Source organism: Emiliania huxleyi (assembly GCF_000372725.1).
Source record: "Emiliania huxleyi CCMP1516 unplaced genomic scaffold EMIHUscaffold_22, whole genome shotgun sequence".
Lineage (NCBI taxonomy): Eukaryota > Haptophyta > Isochrysidales > Noelaerhabdaceae > Emiliania > Emiliania huxleyi.
Window position 1 is genome coordinate 458,903 of NW_005200417.1, and position 11,003 is coordinate 469,905.

General features: G+C 65.7%; 3 protein-coding genes across 3 annotated transcripts in view; 2 read left to right on the forward strand and 1 right to left on the reverse strand.

Moving 5' to 3' along the window:
* Positions 1–2,597, reverse strand: part of EMIHUDRAFT_415539 (aspartyl-tRNA synthetase) — a 3,819-nt gene extending 1,222 nt beyond the window's left edge. The window contains exons 1-6 of the mRNA XM_005780137.1: positions 2,105–2,597; positions 1,782–2,012; positions 1,174–1,402; positions 1,015–1,096; positions 524–654; positions 277–491 (exon numbers count right to left, since the gene is read on the reverse strand). Of these exons, the coding sequence (XP_005780194.1) occupies positions 277–491; positions 524–654; positions 1,015–1,096; positions 1,174–1,402; positions 1,782–2,012; positions 2,105–2,584 (1,368 nt within the window). The 5' untranslated portion in view covers positions 2,585–2,597. The remainder of the gene's footprint in view (positions 1–276; positions 492–523; positions 655–1,014; positions 1,097–1,173; positions 1,403–1,781; positions 2,013–2,104) is intronic.
* A 183-nt stretch (positions 2,598–2,780) lies between these two features.
* Arf3-1 (ADP-ribosylation factor) lies at positions 2,781–3,458 on the forward strand (the record flags this gene model as incomplete). The annotated part of the gene is made up of 1 exon (XM_005780138.1): positions 2,781–3,458. The coding sequence occupies one exon, from the start codon at positions 2,781–2,783 to the stop codon at positions 3,456–3,458; it is 678 nt and encodes a 225-aa protein (XP_005780195.1).
* A 3,365-nt stretch (positions 3,459–6,823) lies between these two features.
* Positions 6,824–8,090, forward strand: EMIHUDRAFT_100143 (hypothetical protein; the record flags this gene model as incomplete). The annotated part of the gene is made up of 2 exons (XM_005780139.1): positions 6,824–7,585; positions 7,734–8,090. 2 exons carry the CDS (start codon positions 6,824–6,826, stop codon positions 8,088–8,090), a joined length of 1,119 nt encoding a protein of 372 aa, XP_005780196.1.
* Between the last annotated feature and the right edge of the window lie 2,913 nt (positions 8,091–11,003).

An 11,003-nucleotide genomic window follows, 5' to 3' on the forward strand; every position in this document is an offset into this window, starting at 1 on the left:
TTGGAAAAAGGCTTAGAGCCGGGTCTTTGGAGGGAAGTTTTCCTCCGGATTGTGCCCGTTGCCGCCCCATAGAAGGACAGGACCCCGGCGCCGATGGCAGCAAGGAGGAAAAGTCCGGCGAAGAACACCCTCGGCAAAGCGGCGGGGGGGCGGGGGGCGCCTTGTCGCGCAGCAGGGCCATCGCCTCGTCGTAGCGCAGGCGGAGGCACGGATAGCGGTAGCGGAGGTCGCGGAAGGGGTGCTGCGCGCGCACGGCGGCGAGCTCTTCCTGTTGACAGCAGAGGGTGTGAAGAGACGCTGTTCACACCTCCTCGTGAAGCGCGCGGCGGCGAGCTCTTCCTGGTGGCTCTGGTTCAGCCCGTCGAAGACTGCGCAGAAGGTGCGGTCGAGCATGTCGAGCACCTCGTGGTAGTGCTCGAAGAAGGTCATCTCCATGTCGAGGCCGACGAACTCGGTCATGTGCCTGAAACATTCACACAGGTGAAAGAATACTAGACAGCGCTCCTCATTTCTCTAATTCAACTGGTCCCGTGCCGGTGCGTGAGCGAGTTCTCCGAGCGGAAGACGGGCGCGACCTCGAAGACGCGGTCGAGGTCCGCCATCAGCGCCATCTGCTTGTACAGCTGCGGCGACTGCGCGAGGTACGCGTCGCGCCTTGATGCACCACCAGCACCGGTCGTCCTCTCTCGTCGCGACTCCTTCGCCGTGCGACGGCGCGCGGGGGCGCCCACACTCCCGACGCGGACTCTCGTGCCATCTCGTGCCATCTCGTGCCATCTCGTGCCATCTCGTGCCATCTCGTGCCATCTCGTGCCATCTCGTGCCATCTCGTGCCATCTCGTGCCATCTCGTGCCATCTCGTGCCATCTCGTGCCATCTCGGGCCATCTCGTGCCATCTCGTGCCATCTCGTGCCATCTCGTGCCATCTCGTGCCATCTCGTGCCATCTCGGGCCATCTCGGGCCATCTCGTGCCATCTCGGGCCATCTCGGGCCAATCTCTCGGAGGGCGCGCCCAAAGTACTCGACGCGGAAGACGTCGGCGCCGCCCTCGGAGGCAGTGCCGATCATCTTGGGCGAGTGGATCTCGGTGAAGCCTAACGGCGAGAGGAGCCGAGCTGGCCCGAGAGGTGCCCCTCGTGTCCTCCTCGGCGGGCGCGCGTCTCGGCGCAGCCCTGCGAGAGGAGGAAGCCGCGAAAGTGCTCGCAGACCGCCGACTGGAGGCGGAAGATGCCCTGGTTGGCCGCGGTGCGCAGGTCGATGACGCGGTGGTTGAGCCGCACGTCTTGGTTCACGCGGGTGAGAGAGGGGTCTGCAGCGAGCTGCTCGTCGGAGCGAGCAGCGTCCTCGAGCTGGAGGGGTAGCTCGGGCATCGCGCGCGAGACGCAGTAGAGGCGGCGGACCTGGGAAGGGTCGGGGGAGGGTCGGGGAAGGGTCGGGGAAGGGTCGGGGAAGGGTCGGGGAAGGGTCGGGGAAGGGTCGGGGAAGGGTCGGGGAAGGGTCGGGGGAGGGTCGGGGAAGGGTCGGGGAAGGGTCGGGGAAGGGTCGGGGAAGGGTCGGGGGAGGGTCGGGGAAGGGTCGGGGAAGGGTCGGGGAAGGGTCGGGGAAGGGTCGGGGGAGGGTCGGGGGAGGGTCGGGGAAGGGTCGGGGAAGGGTCGGGGAAGGGTCGGGGAAGGGTCGGGGAAGGGTCGGGGAAGAGTCGGGGAAGGGTCGGGGAAGGGTCGGGGGAGGGTCGGGGAAGGGTCGGGGAAGGGTCGGGGAAGGGTCGGGGGAGGGTCGGGCCTGCAGCTCGACGGCGGACTGCGAGCACGACGCCACCGCCTCCGCGGGCAGCGTCACCTCGCCGAAGACGTCGACCACCGACTCGCGCGGCAGCGTCGCCGCGAAGCCGACCAGCTCGCCCTCCTTGGCAAACACGACGGCCTGCGCGGTGTGCATCGACTGCCGCAGCTGCAGGAAGCAGAGCGCCTTGCCCTGCTTGCGCGAGGTGGCCACCCGAGCGCGCACCCACACCTGCGGACGGGGGCAGGGCGGGCGGCGCTCGCGGGTGTGCCGCCGCCGCCGCCTCGCCAACACTCTCTCCGCTAGGCGTGCCGGCCGCGCGCCTGTTGGCCAGCGAGGCTCGGGACGAGCTCCTTCACGCCGGTCCAGGCGCGGGTCGCGGCGTGGGTCGACTGGATGAAGAGGTTGCCAAACTCCGCCGAGTCCATCTCCGCCTGCGACAGGTTTGGCCCGAGGACCGCCTCGTCCTTGGTCGCCGCCTTGGCCTCCGCCTTGGCGCCGCGCTGCGCCGCGCGCGCCGCCTTGGCGGCCGCACGGTCGTTCTGGGGCGCGTCGTCCTTCTTCTTCTCCTTGCCCTTGGGCTTAGCCGCCGGCGGCAGCTTGGCCTTGAGCACGTCGTACTCAGGCGTGCCCTCGGCACACGAAGCCAGCGCAGCCTCGACGCTGGCGGTGAGCGTGGCCTTGGCGGCCTGCAGCTCGAGAACTGCCGCCTCGACCGCCTCCTTGGCGGCACCCTCCGCCTTGAGATCGCGCACGCGCTGCCCGCTCGACGCAACGGCCGCCTCGGCAGCCTCAATGGACATTGGCTAACACCAGAGTCTCCGGGGCCAAAAGAAGAAAATGGCTATGGAGATCGTGGCCGGAGATCCCCGGCCAACGCCCTCGCCAGAACAGCGCGGCGCGTTGTGCACATAAGAGCTCTGGTTTTGAGTGCCGGGGCGGGTTTCGCCTGCCCGCCGCCGCCGCCCGCTTGCTGCGAGCCGGGACGGACCTGGCGCCATGGTTGCGCTTGCCATCGGCTTTGGTCGCTGCTTCGGCTCCAGGCGCGAGGAGAAGAGGGCTACGCCGACCCCGCTCCGCAGAAGCCTCCGCGGCCGGCGGGGCTCCCGCACCGCCAACTGGGACCGCGTGCTGATGGTGGGGCTTGATGCGGCGGGCAAGACGACAATAACCGAGAGGATGTCCCAGGGCGGGCGGGCGGGACAGGCAGGCGCGGCGGCGGTGGCGAGGCAGCCAACCATCGGGTTTGCCGTGGAGCAGGTCGAACATGCCAAATGCGCGTACTCACTGTGGGACGTTGGGGGGCAGGACAAGCTGCGCGCGCTCTGGCACCACTTCGTCATCGGCGCCATCGCCGTCGTATTCGTGGTCGACTGCGCCGACCGCGAGCGCGTGGCGACTGCGTGCGAGGAGCTGCACCGTCTGCTCGGCGAGCCGGAGCTGCCCGCCGAGGCTGCTCTGCTCGTCCTAGCGAACAAGCAGGACGTCCAGGGCGCGATCCAGGCCGACGAGCTCACGAAGCAGCTCAAGCTGGAGCCGTTGCAGCGCCGTTGGCACATTCAGGAGACTTGCGCCGTGTCGGGGGAGGGGTTGAGCCTGGGCTTCGATTGGCTCTCGTCCAACGTCTCGGAGCAGCGCTCCTCACGAGGCTCGGCGGCGGCGGCGGATGACATATAGAGACGGCCTTCCAGCCCCCCACCCCCCTCTCGGAGGCTATCCTCCGCCCGACTTCCAGTCTTCCCCCTCCCTTCCTCTCCCTCGCAGCGAATACTCCACGGGGCGCATGCCCCGCACCAGCGGCACATTCTCGTGCACGACCAACGCCGCCGCAAGGTCTGTTTGTACTGAAAAGGGAAAATAGTGAAACATTTGCACTATTGCAGACGCGGCAAGTCATCCGGCCCAGAACTAATTCACCGTCGCTCATTGGTGCATGTGCATGTATCCTGTTCCTTCGTTATTGCATATTGGTTTACCCAAGCCATCACAGCGGTAGAGGTGTCCGTTTTTATTTATTTATTTATGTGCATGTATCATGAGAGAGAGATTTTTAGCAATACCAAACAACTCCAACACTCACACGTAATTTGGGGCCTGGAGCCCTGTTCACGCGCGCACGAGACGTGCAGACAGGGGTTGCCAGCGGTGAGAGCGAATGGCGCGGTTCACGCCTCGCACAACAGAGAGAGAGATGCGCTCTGCATGGTGGGACATAAAAGAGAGCGAGTACTTGGGCGAGTAGGCCGTGCGGTCAACGCTGCCGCGCGCGACTTTGCGCGCGAGGCGGCGCAGCTTGAGAACGGCGGTGGGCGAGAAGCCGCCGCCGAACGTCTCGTGGAGCAGCAGGTTGAAGTTGTTGCGCTTGACAAAGATCGCGTCGTGGTAGAAACCGCGATGCGCCTTGGCGTAGCCGTGGCCGGTCTTGTGGGAGAAGGGTTGGCCGGGCTGCCCGCGCGCCTTGCAGCCCATGTTCAGGCGGCGGGCCTTCTCTTCGGTGTTGCCAAAGGCGTAGGAGTGGCCAACGGAGGCGGGCGTGCCGCCACTCGAGGCGTTGCCAACGCCCGGCGAGGAGGTCTTGAGGAGGGGCGTCCAGAGCTTGATTTCATTCACCTCATCGCATCCTCCCGGCCCAGCGTGGCCGTGGGGTTCTGCGAGGTCGACCTTGTACCCCTCGTTGTACTGCCGGGTGAGCTCTGGTTTCTCCTTGTCGCCGTGCACGACCGGCGCGTTGGCCGGGGCGCGCATCGCGTCCGCCCAGGCGGCGAGGACGCCGTCGTGGGGCCGCCGGTGGTGGGCCTTGTTGTAAAGGTAGTCGCCGAAGAAATCGACTGGCATGCCCCGCTCGAGCGCGACCCGAAGGGTGGGAAGCGCCGCGGAGAGCCAAAGGCCGAGCTTCCGCTGGAGCTCGTCCTGGAGGGTGTCGGAGGAGAGGGCGGTGGCGTACGTACCGTCGACACGGACATCGAAGGCCTTGCCGGCGAAAGGCGTTGAGGCGGAGATGAGGCGCGCGGCTTCGCGGTTGTTGACGGCGCTGTCTCCGAGGGACGGGTTGTTCTTGACGTGCACATCCTGCGCCTTGACGAGCTCCTGGTGCGCGAATCAGTCCTTGTGATTCTTGATGGCAGCGAGCGCCCGCGGCCGCGGGTACGTGGATTTGCAAGTGCCATTGAGAATCGCGTCGGTAGCTGGAAGGGACTCGGGCTCGGGGAGCGGGACGCTCTTGGGGTAGAAGTCAGTCAGGTAGACGCCGCGGACGGTGTAGTACTTGTTTTTGTCGCGGGCGGTGCGCTTCTCGCACACCTCCTTCCAGTCCGAGAGGGCGGACTCGTAGGTGGCGATAGCTGCGGCGATGGCGGGGTACTTGGACGCACCTCCCTCGTCGAGGGCGAAGTCGGGGTTGTGGGCGACGGAGGGTGCGCCAGTTCTTGAGGAGCGACATGGAGAAGTTTGTTTTGTGTTGTATCATGTGCATGTGGGAAAAACCTTTGATGGGGGGGGGGTCTCGGAGCGGGAGGCCCGGCCGCGCTCTCACGCGCGCCGTCCGATGAACGGCGCGCACGATGAACGATGACCCGAGGCGGGGAGTTTTCACGAAACTTGGAGCACTTGGAGTGCAGTTAGCAACCGCACATCCAGGGCCGGGGAGCTAAGAAGCGCACCCAGCGGGCCGGATGATTGGCATCGGGTTGCGGGCAAGAAAGCCCTAGCCCTGGGGGTGCGCGTTCGCAGGGCAAGCACTTGGAGCACTTGGAGTGCGGTTAGTAGCCTCACATCCAGGACCGGGGAGCTCAGAAGCGCACCCAGTTGGCCGGATGATCGGGATCGGGTTACCGGCTAGAGCGCGCCCGCCGGCGCGCTCTAGCCCTCGGGCAAGAGAGCCCTAGCCCCGGGGGTGCGCGGTCGCAGGGCCATAACACGGGTCTCCGAGGGTTGGTTCTGCGCTTTGGGTTTCCCCTAGCTGCGGAACGCCCCCTCTACTCGGAGCTAAAGAATACTCTCCGAGGGTTGGCCCCGCGTACCAGGTTTCCCCTTAACTGCAAGGACGCCCCCTCTACTCGGAGCTAGTGATACGGGAATACGTACCACCCCCACGCGATCCCTTACTCGAAGATAATACGAGAATACGCAGCTGCGAGGCACCTATAAAGAAAAACAGCATGCTAAATTTCGGCGGCTAAAAAGCAAAGGACGGGCACTTTTGATCGGCAAAGCAAAGTTGGAGTAACGGCGACCGCGTTCGCAATGAAGTCGCCTGTCGAGCAGCTTCCGCGGCGCGCATGCGCCGCGGGGTTGACCGACAGCCGCGCCTCCCGCGCCTCCCGTGCCACGCGTGGCGACGCGCGCGCCGCGCGCCACTCGCCGTGGCATGCAGTACAGTGCCACTGCAGCCTCGTCAACGCCGCACACAGAACCAGCAGGCTGCTCACCAGGCAGCACATTGCTGCACCGGCAAGCAGCGGAGGCCGTGGCGCTGCGGCGCCGCCTCCCTGTCCTGTCCACGGAGCAGGCACACGGCAGCATGGCCCTCCACCAGCTGCAGGAGGTGCGCGCCTCCCAGTGGAAGCACCAGATGCTCCCTCACCACCCGCAGCTTTGCGCAGCGCAGCGCACGGGCCACGCCACGCAGAGCTGACCCTCAGTCTGCCCAATAGGCTGCCTGCGGAAGGCCTGGCAGGTGCCCACTCGCCTCCTCGGCGGCCATGTCCTCCGCCCGGGCGAGCGAGCAGCGCAAGAGCGGAGGCGGATGCCATGCTTTGCGTAACGGACTCTGGGAGTCGCAAGGGCCTTAAAGTAAACACGGGTCCCCGAGGGTTGGCTCTGCGCTCCGGGTTTCCCCTAGCAGCGGAACGCCCCCTCTACTCGGGGCTAGTAGACACCAGACACTAGCACGACAACACACACATTCCTCACTGACATCACCGCCCGAAGACGTTGGCTTTCTTTTTCAGTCGGCTCTCGCCCCGGGGGGGGCCTTTTCAGTCGGTTAGGGCCGACCGCTCTCGCTCCGCGCCCCTCCGCCCCTACCTTTCCTGATCAGCCAGATGCTGCGGTGCCTCATTGGCTCGATAGCGACATCCACACTCCTCAACGTTGTTTTGGTCGCGCTCTGGTTCAGCAGCCCGACCGACCGAATCGAGCTCGACGACGACGACGCACTCCCTCCCGACCTCATCCGGCTGAGCATGCCAGTTCCCGACGCCGCGATGCGATGCGGCACTCCGATTCCACCCGAGTCAGCCTGGCGTACGACGCACGGCGCCGCTGCTGTCGCCATCTTTGCGCGTGCCGAAGGCGGCGAGCGGAGGCAAAGCGCGCCGCAAAGCTATGCATGGCGCTACGCGATTGAGATTGAGAACGTTGGCGCGGCGACAGTGCAGCTGCTCACCAGGCACATGGTGACGACGACCTCCGACGGCCGCGTCGAGGAGGTCAAGGGCGCCGGCGCCGGCGGCCGGCTGCCGGTGCTCTCGCCAGGCCAGCGCTACACCACCTCGGGCACTGCGACGCTGACGGCGCCTCTCGGAGCGATGCACGGCTCCTTCCAGTTTGAGTCGCGGGGCGGAGGGGGCGCCTTCTCCGCCAGCATCGGGCGATTGCTGTTGGGGGATCGGGGAGGACGGGCGCAGTCTGTGCCCTGCGCGCCCGAGGCGGACGTGCTGGCGAGGGAGCTGCCGCCAACCTCGGTGTTTAGCTCGTACCGAGTCCTCGTCGGCGCCACCGTCGAGTACGTCCCCAGCCGATCGGACGCCGACCTGCTGCGCCACGCCTTTCAGTACGACGTCCACATACACAACGGCCGTGCGGTGAGCGCCTCCGGCGCCTCGCCCACGCCTCGCCTCGCCACGCCACGCCACGCCCCGCCACGCCCCGCCACGCCCCGCCACGCCCCGCCCCACCGCCCACCCCGCTCGCCCCGCCAGGCCGCCCACCCCACCCCACCCCGCGCTCCAGGCGCCCGTCGTCATCCACGGGAGGGAGTGGACCGTGCTCGACGCGCGCGGGGTGGCCCGCACCGAGAGCGGGGCCGGGCTGGGCGGCGTGGAGGCGACGGGCAAGGTGAGGCTCGAGCCGCAGCAGGGCCTAAAATACCGAGGGATGTTCGAGCTGCCGACCGAGACGGGCATCGCCGCGGCGCGGTACGTGGTGACGCTCGAGGACGAGGACGAGGAGGACGAGGCGACCTACGACGTCCTGCTCGCGCCTATGGGCGTCACGGCCGACGGGCGACCCGTGCCGCACATCGCGCAGAATGCATTCGCCGCAGCCGCTGCTCTTTCGGAGCCGCTCCGCTCGGTCCCGGCGGGCTAGAGAGCCGCCAGAGCCGTGTGTGTGTGTTTGCGTATGTGGTGTCTCTTGCACTTGGTGTGTGTACTGTGTACGGCGGCTCTGTGCTATCTTTTGTGACAATAGTATATCGTTTCCCTAGCAAAGCCGTAGGGCTCAGGACCAACTATGGCGTTCACACCTGTGCCGCTGCCGGATCGGTGCGGCCTGCGGCTCGCCTCGGCTTGTGTTCAACTCTTCTATAGAGATACGATATGAGACCGAACAAAAAGTGAGAGAGACAAATTTAAAGTGAGTCCCCCCACGCAGCGCACACACCGCACCCCAGCCCACCCCTGGCGCCAGGAGCAGGAGCCAGACGTATTTAGAGTTTTACAACAAAGCTCCCTCGCACGACGAATTTAGAGAGTCTCTGCGGATCGTGCTGAAATCCCTCGTCCGTCGATCCCGTTTGAAGTTTACTCTTGCTCTCCCATAAAGAGAGAGATTTTTGGAAAGGCAACAAGCAATCGCGACTCTTCCAGTGATTCGGGCTCGGCAGCTTGTCAACCCAGGAACCCTCAGCCGAAGCTGTGGTGTGTGTGTGTGGAGTCGGACTCGAGGTCGGACCTGTAGCCCCGAGAAAGCCCGCGCCAATGATTCGACGCGTCGAGAGGACTTGCGGGGAGGCACCGTTTCTCTCTTCCCATAAATGCAAAACACGCGACGACGGGGCCGACGGCGTACGGGGGAGCACCGTGCAAGCCCCACCCGGCTGACGGATGGGCGTGGGGGCGCGCCGCCCCGCTTGCTCTAGGTGAAACGTCTTGGGAGACGAAACAGGCCGGCGGGCCCGACGGCGGGCGGAGAAGACGGGCACTGAGCCAGAAGGACTGGGAGAGTGTGAATGGAGGGACACGTGTGTTCAGAACTGGGAGAGTGTGAATGGAGGGACACGTGTGTTCAGACGAGCACCACCAAGGGACAGCAACATCGCCGACGCCGCTAAAAGCTCGGCGCCGGGCACCTCGTCGGGACATAAAATCTGCCTGCGATCTTACAAACAAAACACAAATCTCTCGAGAGGCTCGAGGTGCGCGGCTGTCGGTCAACCCTGCGGCGCATGCGCGCCGCCAAGGCTGCTCGACAGGCGACTGGCATTGTGGCGACGCCGTTACTCCAACTTTGCTTTGCCGATCAAAAGCGCCGTCCTTTGTTTTTTAGCCGCCGAAATTTGGCTTGCTGTTTTTTCTTTATAGGTGTCTGCAACTTCCAAGCTGCGTATTCTGTATTCTTGTATTATCGTCGAGTCTCGTAGTACAGACAGGTACTCCGTGGGGGACAGTGTGTATTCTCGTAACATGTGCGTATTCACGTATCACAAACACAAACACGTATTGCTAAAAATCCTCTCTCTCGTATCACTGGCTCCGAGTAGAAAAAGAAGAAAACACGTTACTGTAATGTCCACTAGCTCCGAGTAGAGGGGGCGGTCTGCTGCTAGGGGAAGCCCGGAGCGCGGTCGGAGACCCGTGTTTCGAACCCGCATTTGCCACCTATCGCCGACAGTCCGGGGCGGCTCTGCTCATGTGTGCAACAGCACTGTCACTGAGACTCGCGGCCTCGCGTTGCTCAGCCAGGAGAAGCACACTTGCACACAGCTGCCCCTTCGAGGTTACACGCCGGTGCCACTCTCGCAATCAAACGGAGAATCCACACCTGCTTTTCTTTATTGGATTCTTCTTCTCGGCGTCTATTAGCGGCGATAAAGAAGAGGACCGAACATGAGAATCGGGCCCAAATTCAGGCTCCACAGGAACAGTGTAGAGCTCTATCTGGGAATCGGGAGCACTATCCAATGGTGCACGCTGTCTGTTCCTCCCGATCGGCGGCCGAGCTGTACGCCGCGTCGGCCCAGGCCCTCGCCGAAGCCGCGGCGGAGGGGCTCGTCCTCCTCCGTAGCTCGAGCAGCTTGTCCGGCTACAGGGGCGTCCTTCGCGACAGCCAGAGCACCGTCGGCCTCAAAAACCCGTACCGAGCTCAGGCATCTCTCTTAGCGCCCCTGGGACGGACGTAGAGAGCCCTGCCCACACCTCACACCCACCACCACCGCAGGTACGGCGCGGCGGTCGCCGCGTGACGCTCGGCCGCTTCGCCACCGCCGAGGAGGCGGCACTATGCTACGCGCGCTCGCCGGAGGCCCTCGCCGACGCGCAGCTCAACGATCGGCAGTCGGCGATGATGTCGCCGTGCGGGGTCCGGCGCGCGGGCAGCCCGGTATTGCACACACCGGAGCCCTCTCGCCGGCTGCCCGGCTCGCCACTGTCCAGCGGCAAGGCCAAGGGGCGCGGCCGGCAGAACCGGCGCTCGTGGGGCCACCTGCTGATCGAGGAGGAGGAGGACGATCACGAGGTCGAGGCGCCGCCACCGCGTTGCAAGCGCCGCCGCTCCGCGGCCTCGGTACCGGCGCTGCCGATGGTGGGGGCGGCGGGCGGCGGGAGGCTGCACGCGCCGTCCTCGCTGCAGCCGCGCTACCCGCCGTCGCAGAAGCAATTCCCTATGTTTGGGGCGCCGGAGCGGGCGGCCGCGCCCGCTCCGGCACAGGAGTCCGTCTCGCTCGGCCAGCTCCAGCTCGGCCAGCTTTGCCAGCTCGGCTTGCAGCTCGGCCCGTTTGGGCTGCCGGTGGAGCTAGCGGTGGAGTGGTCCGACGAGCCGCTCGACTTGAAGTGGCTGCTCGCCGACGAGCTCACCGAGCCGACCGCTTCGCTGCCGTACGCCGGCGACTCGGCCCGCAGCGACTCCACGTCCCCGCAGTCGCTCGAGCATGAGTCGGCCGAGCTGGTGAGGGAGATGGCCTCCCTCCTCGCGGACGGCGGGGGAGTGTCGACTGCTCCCTCCGCCATCCCTCTCGCGCCGCACGCCGCGCGCCCGCACGCGAACGAGCGCCTGTACGGCTTC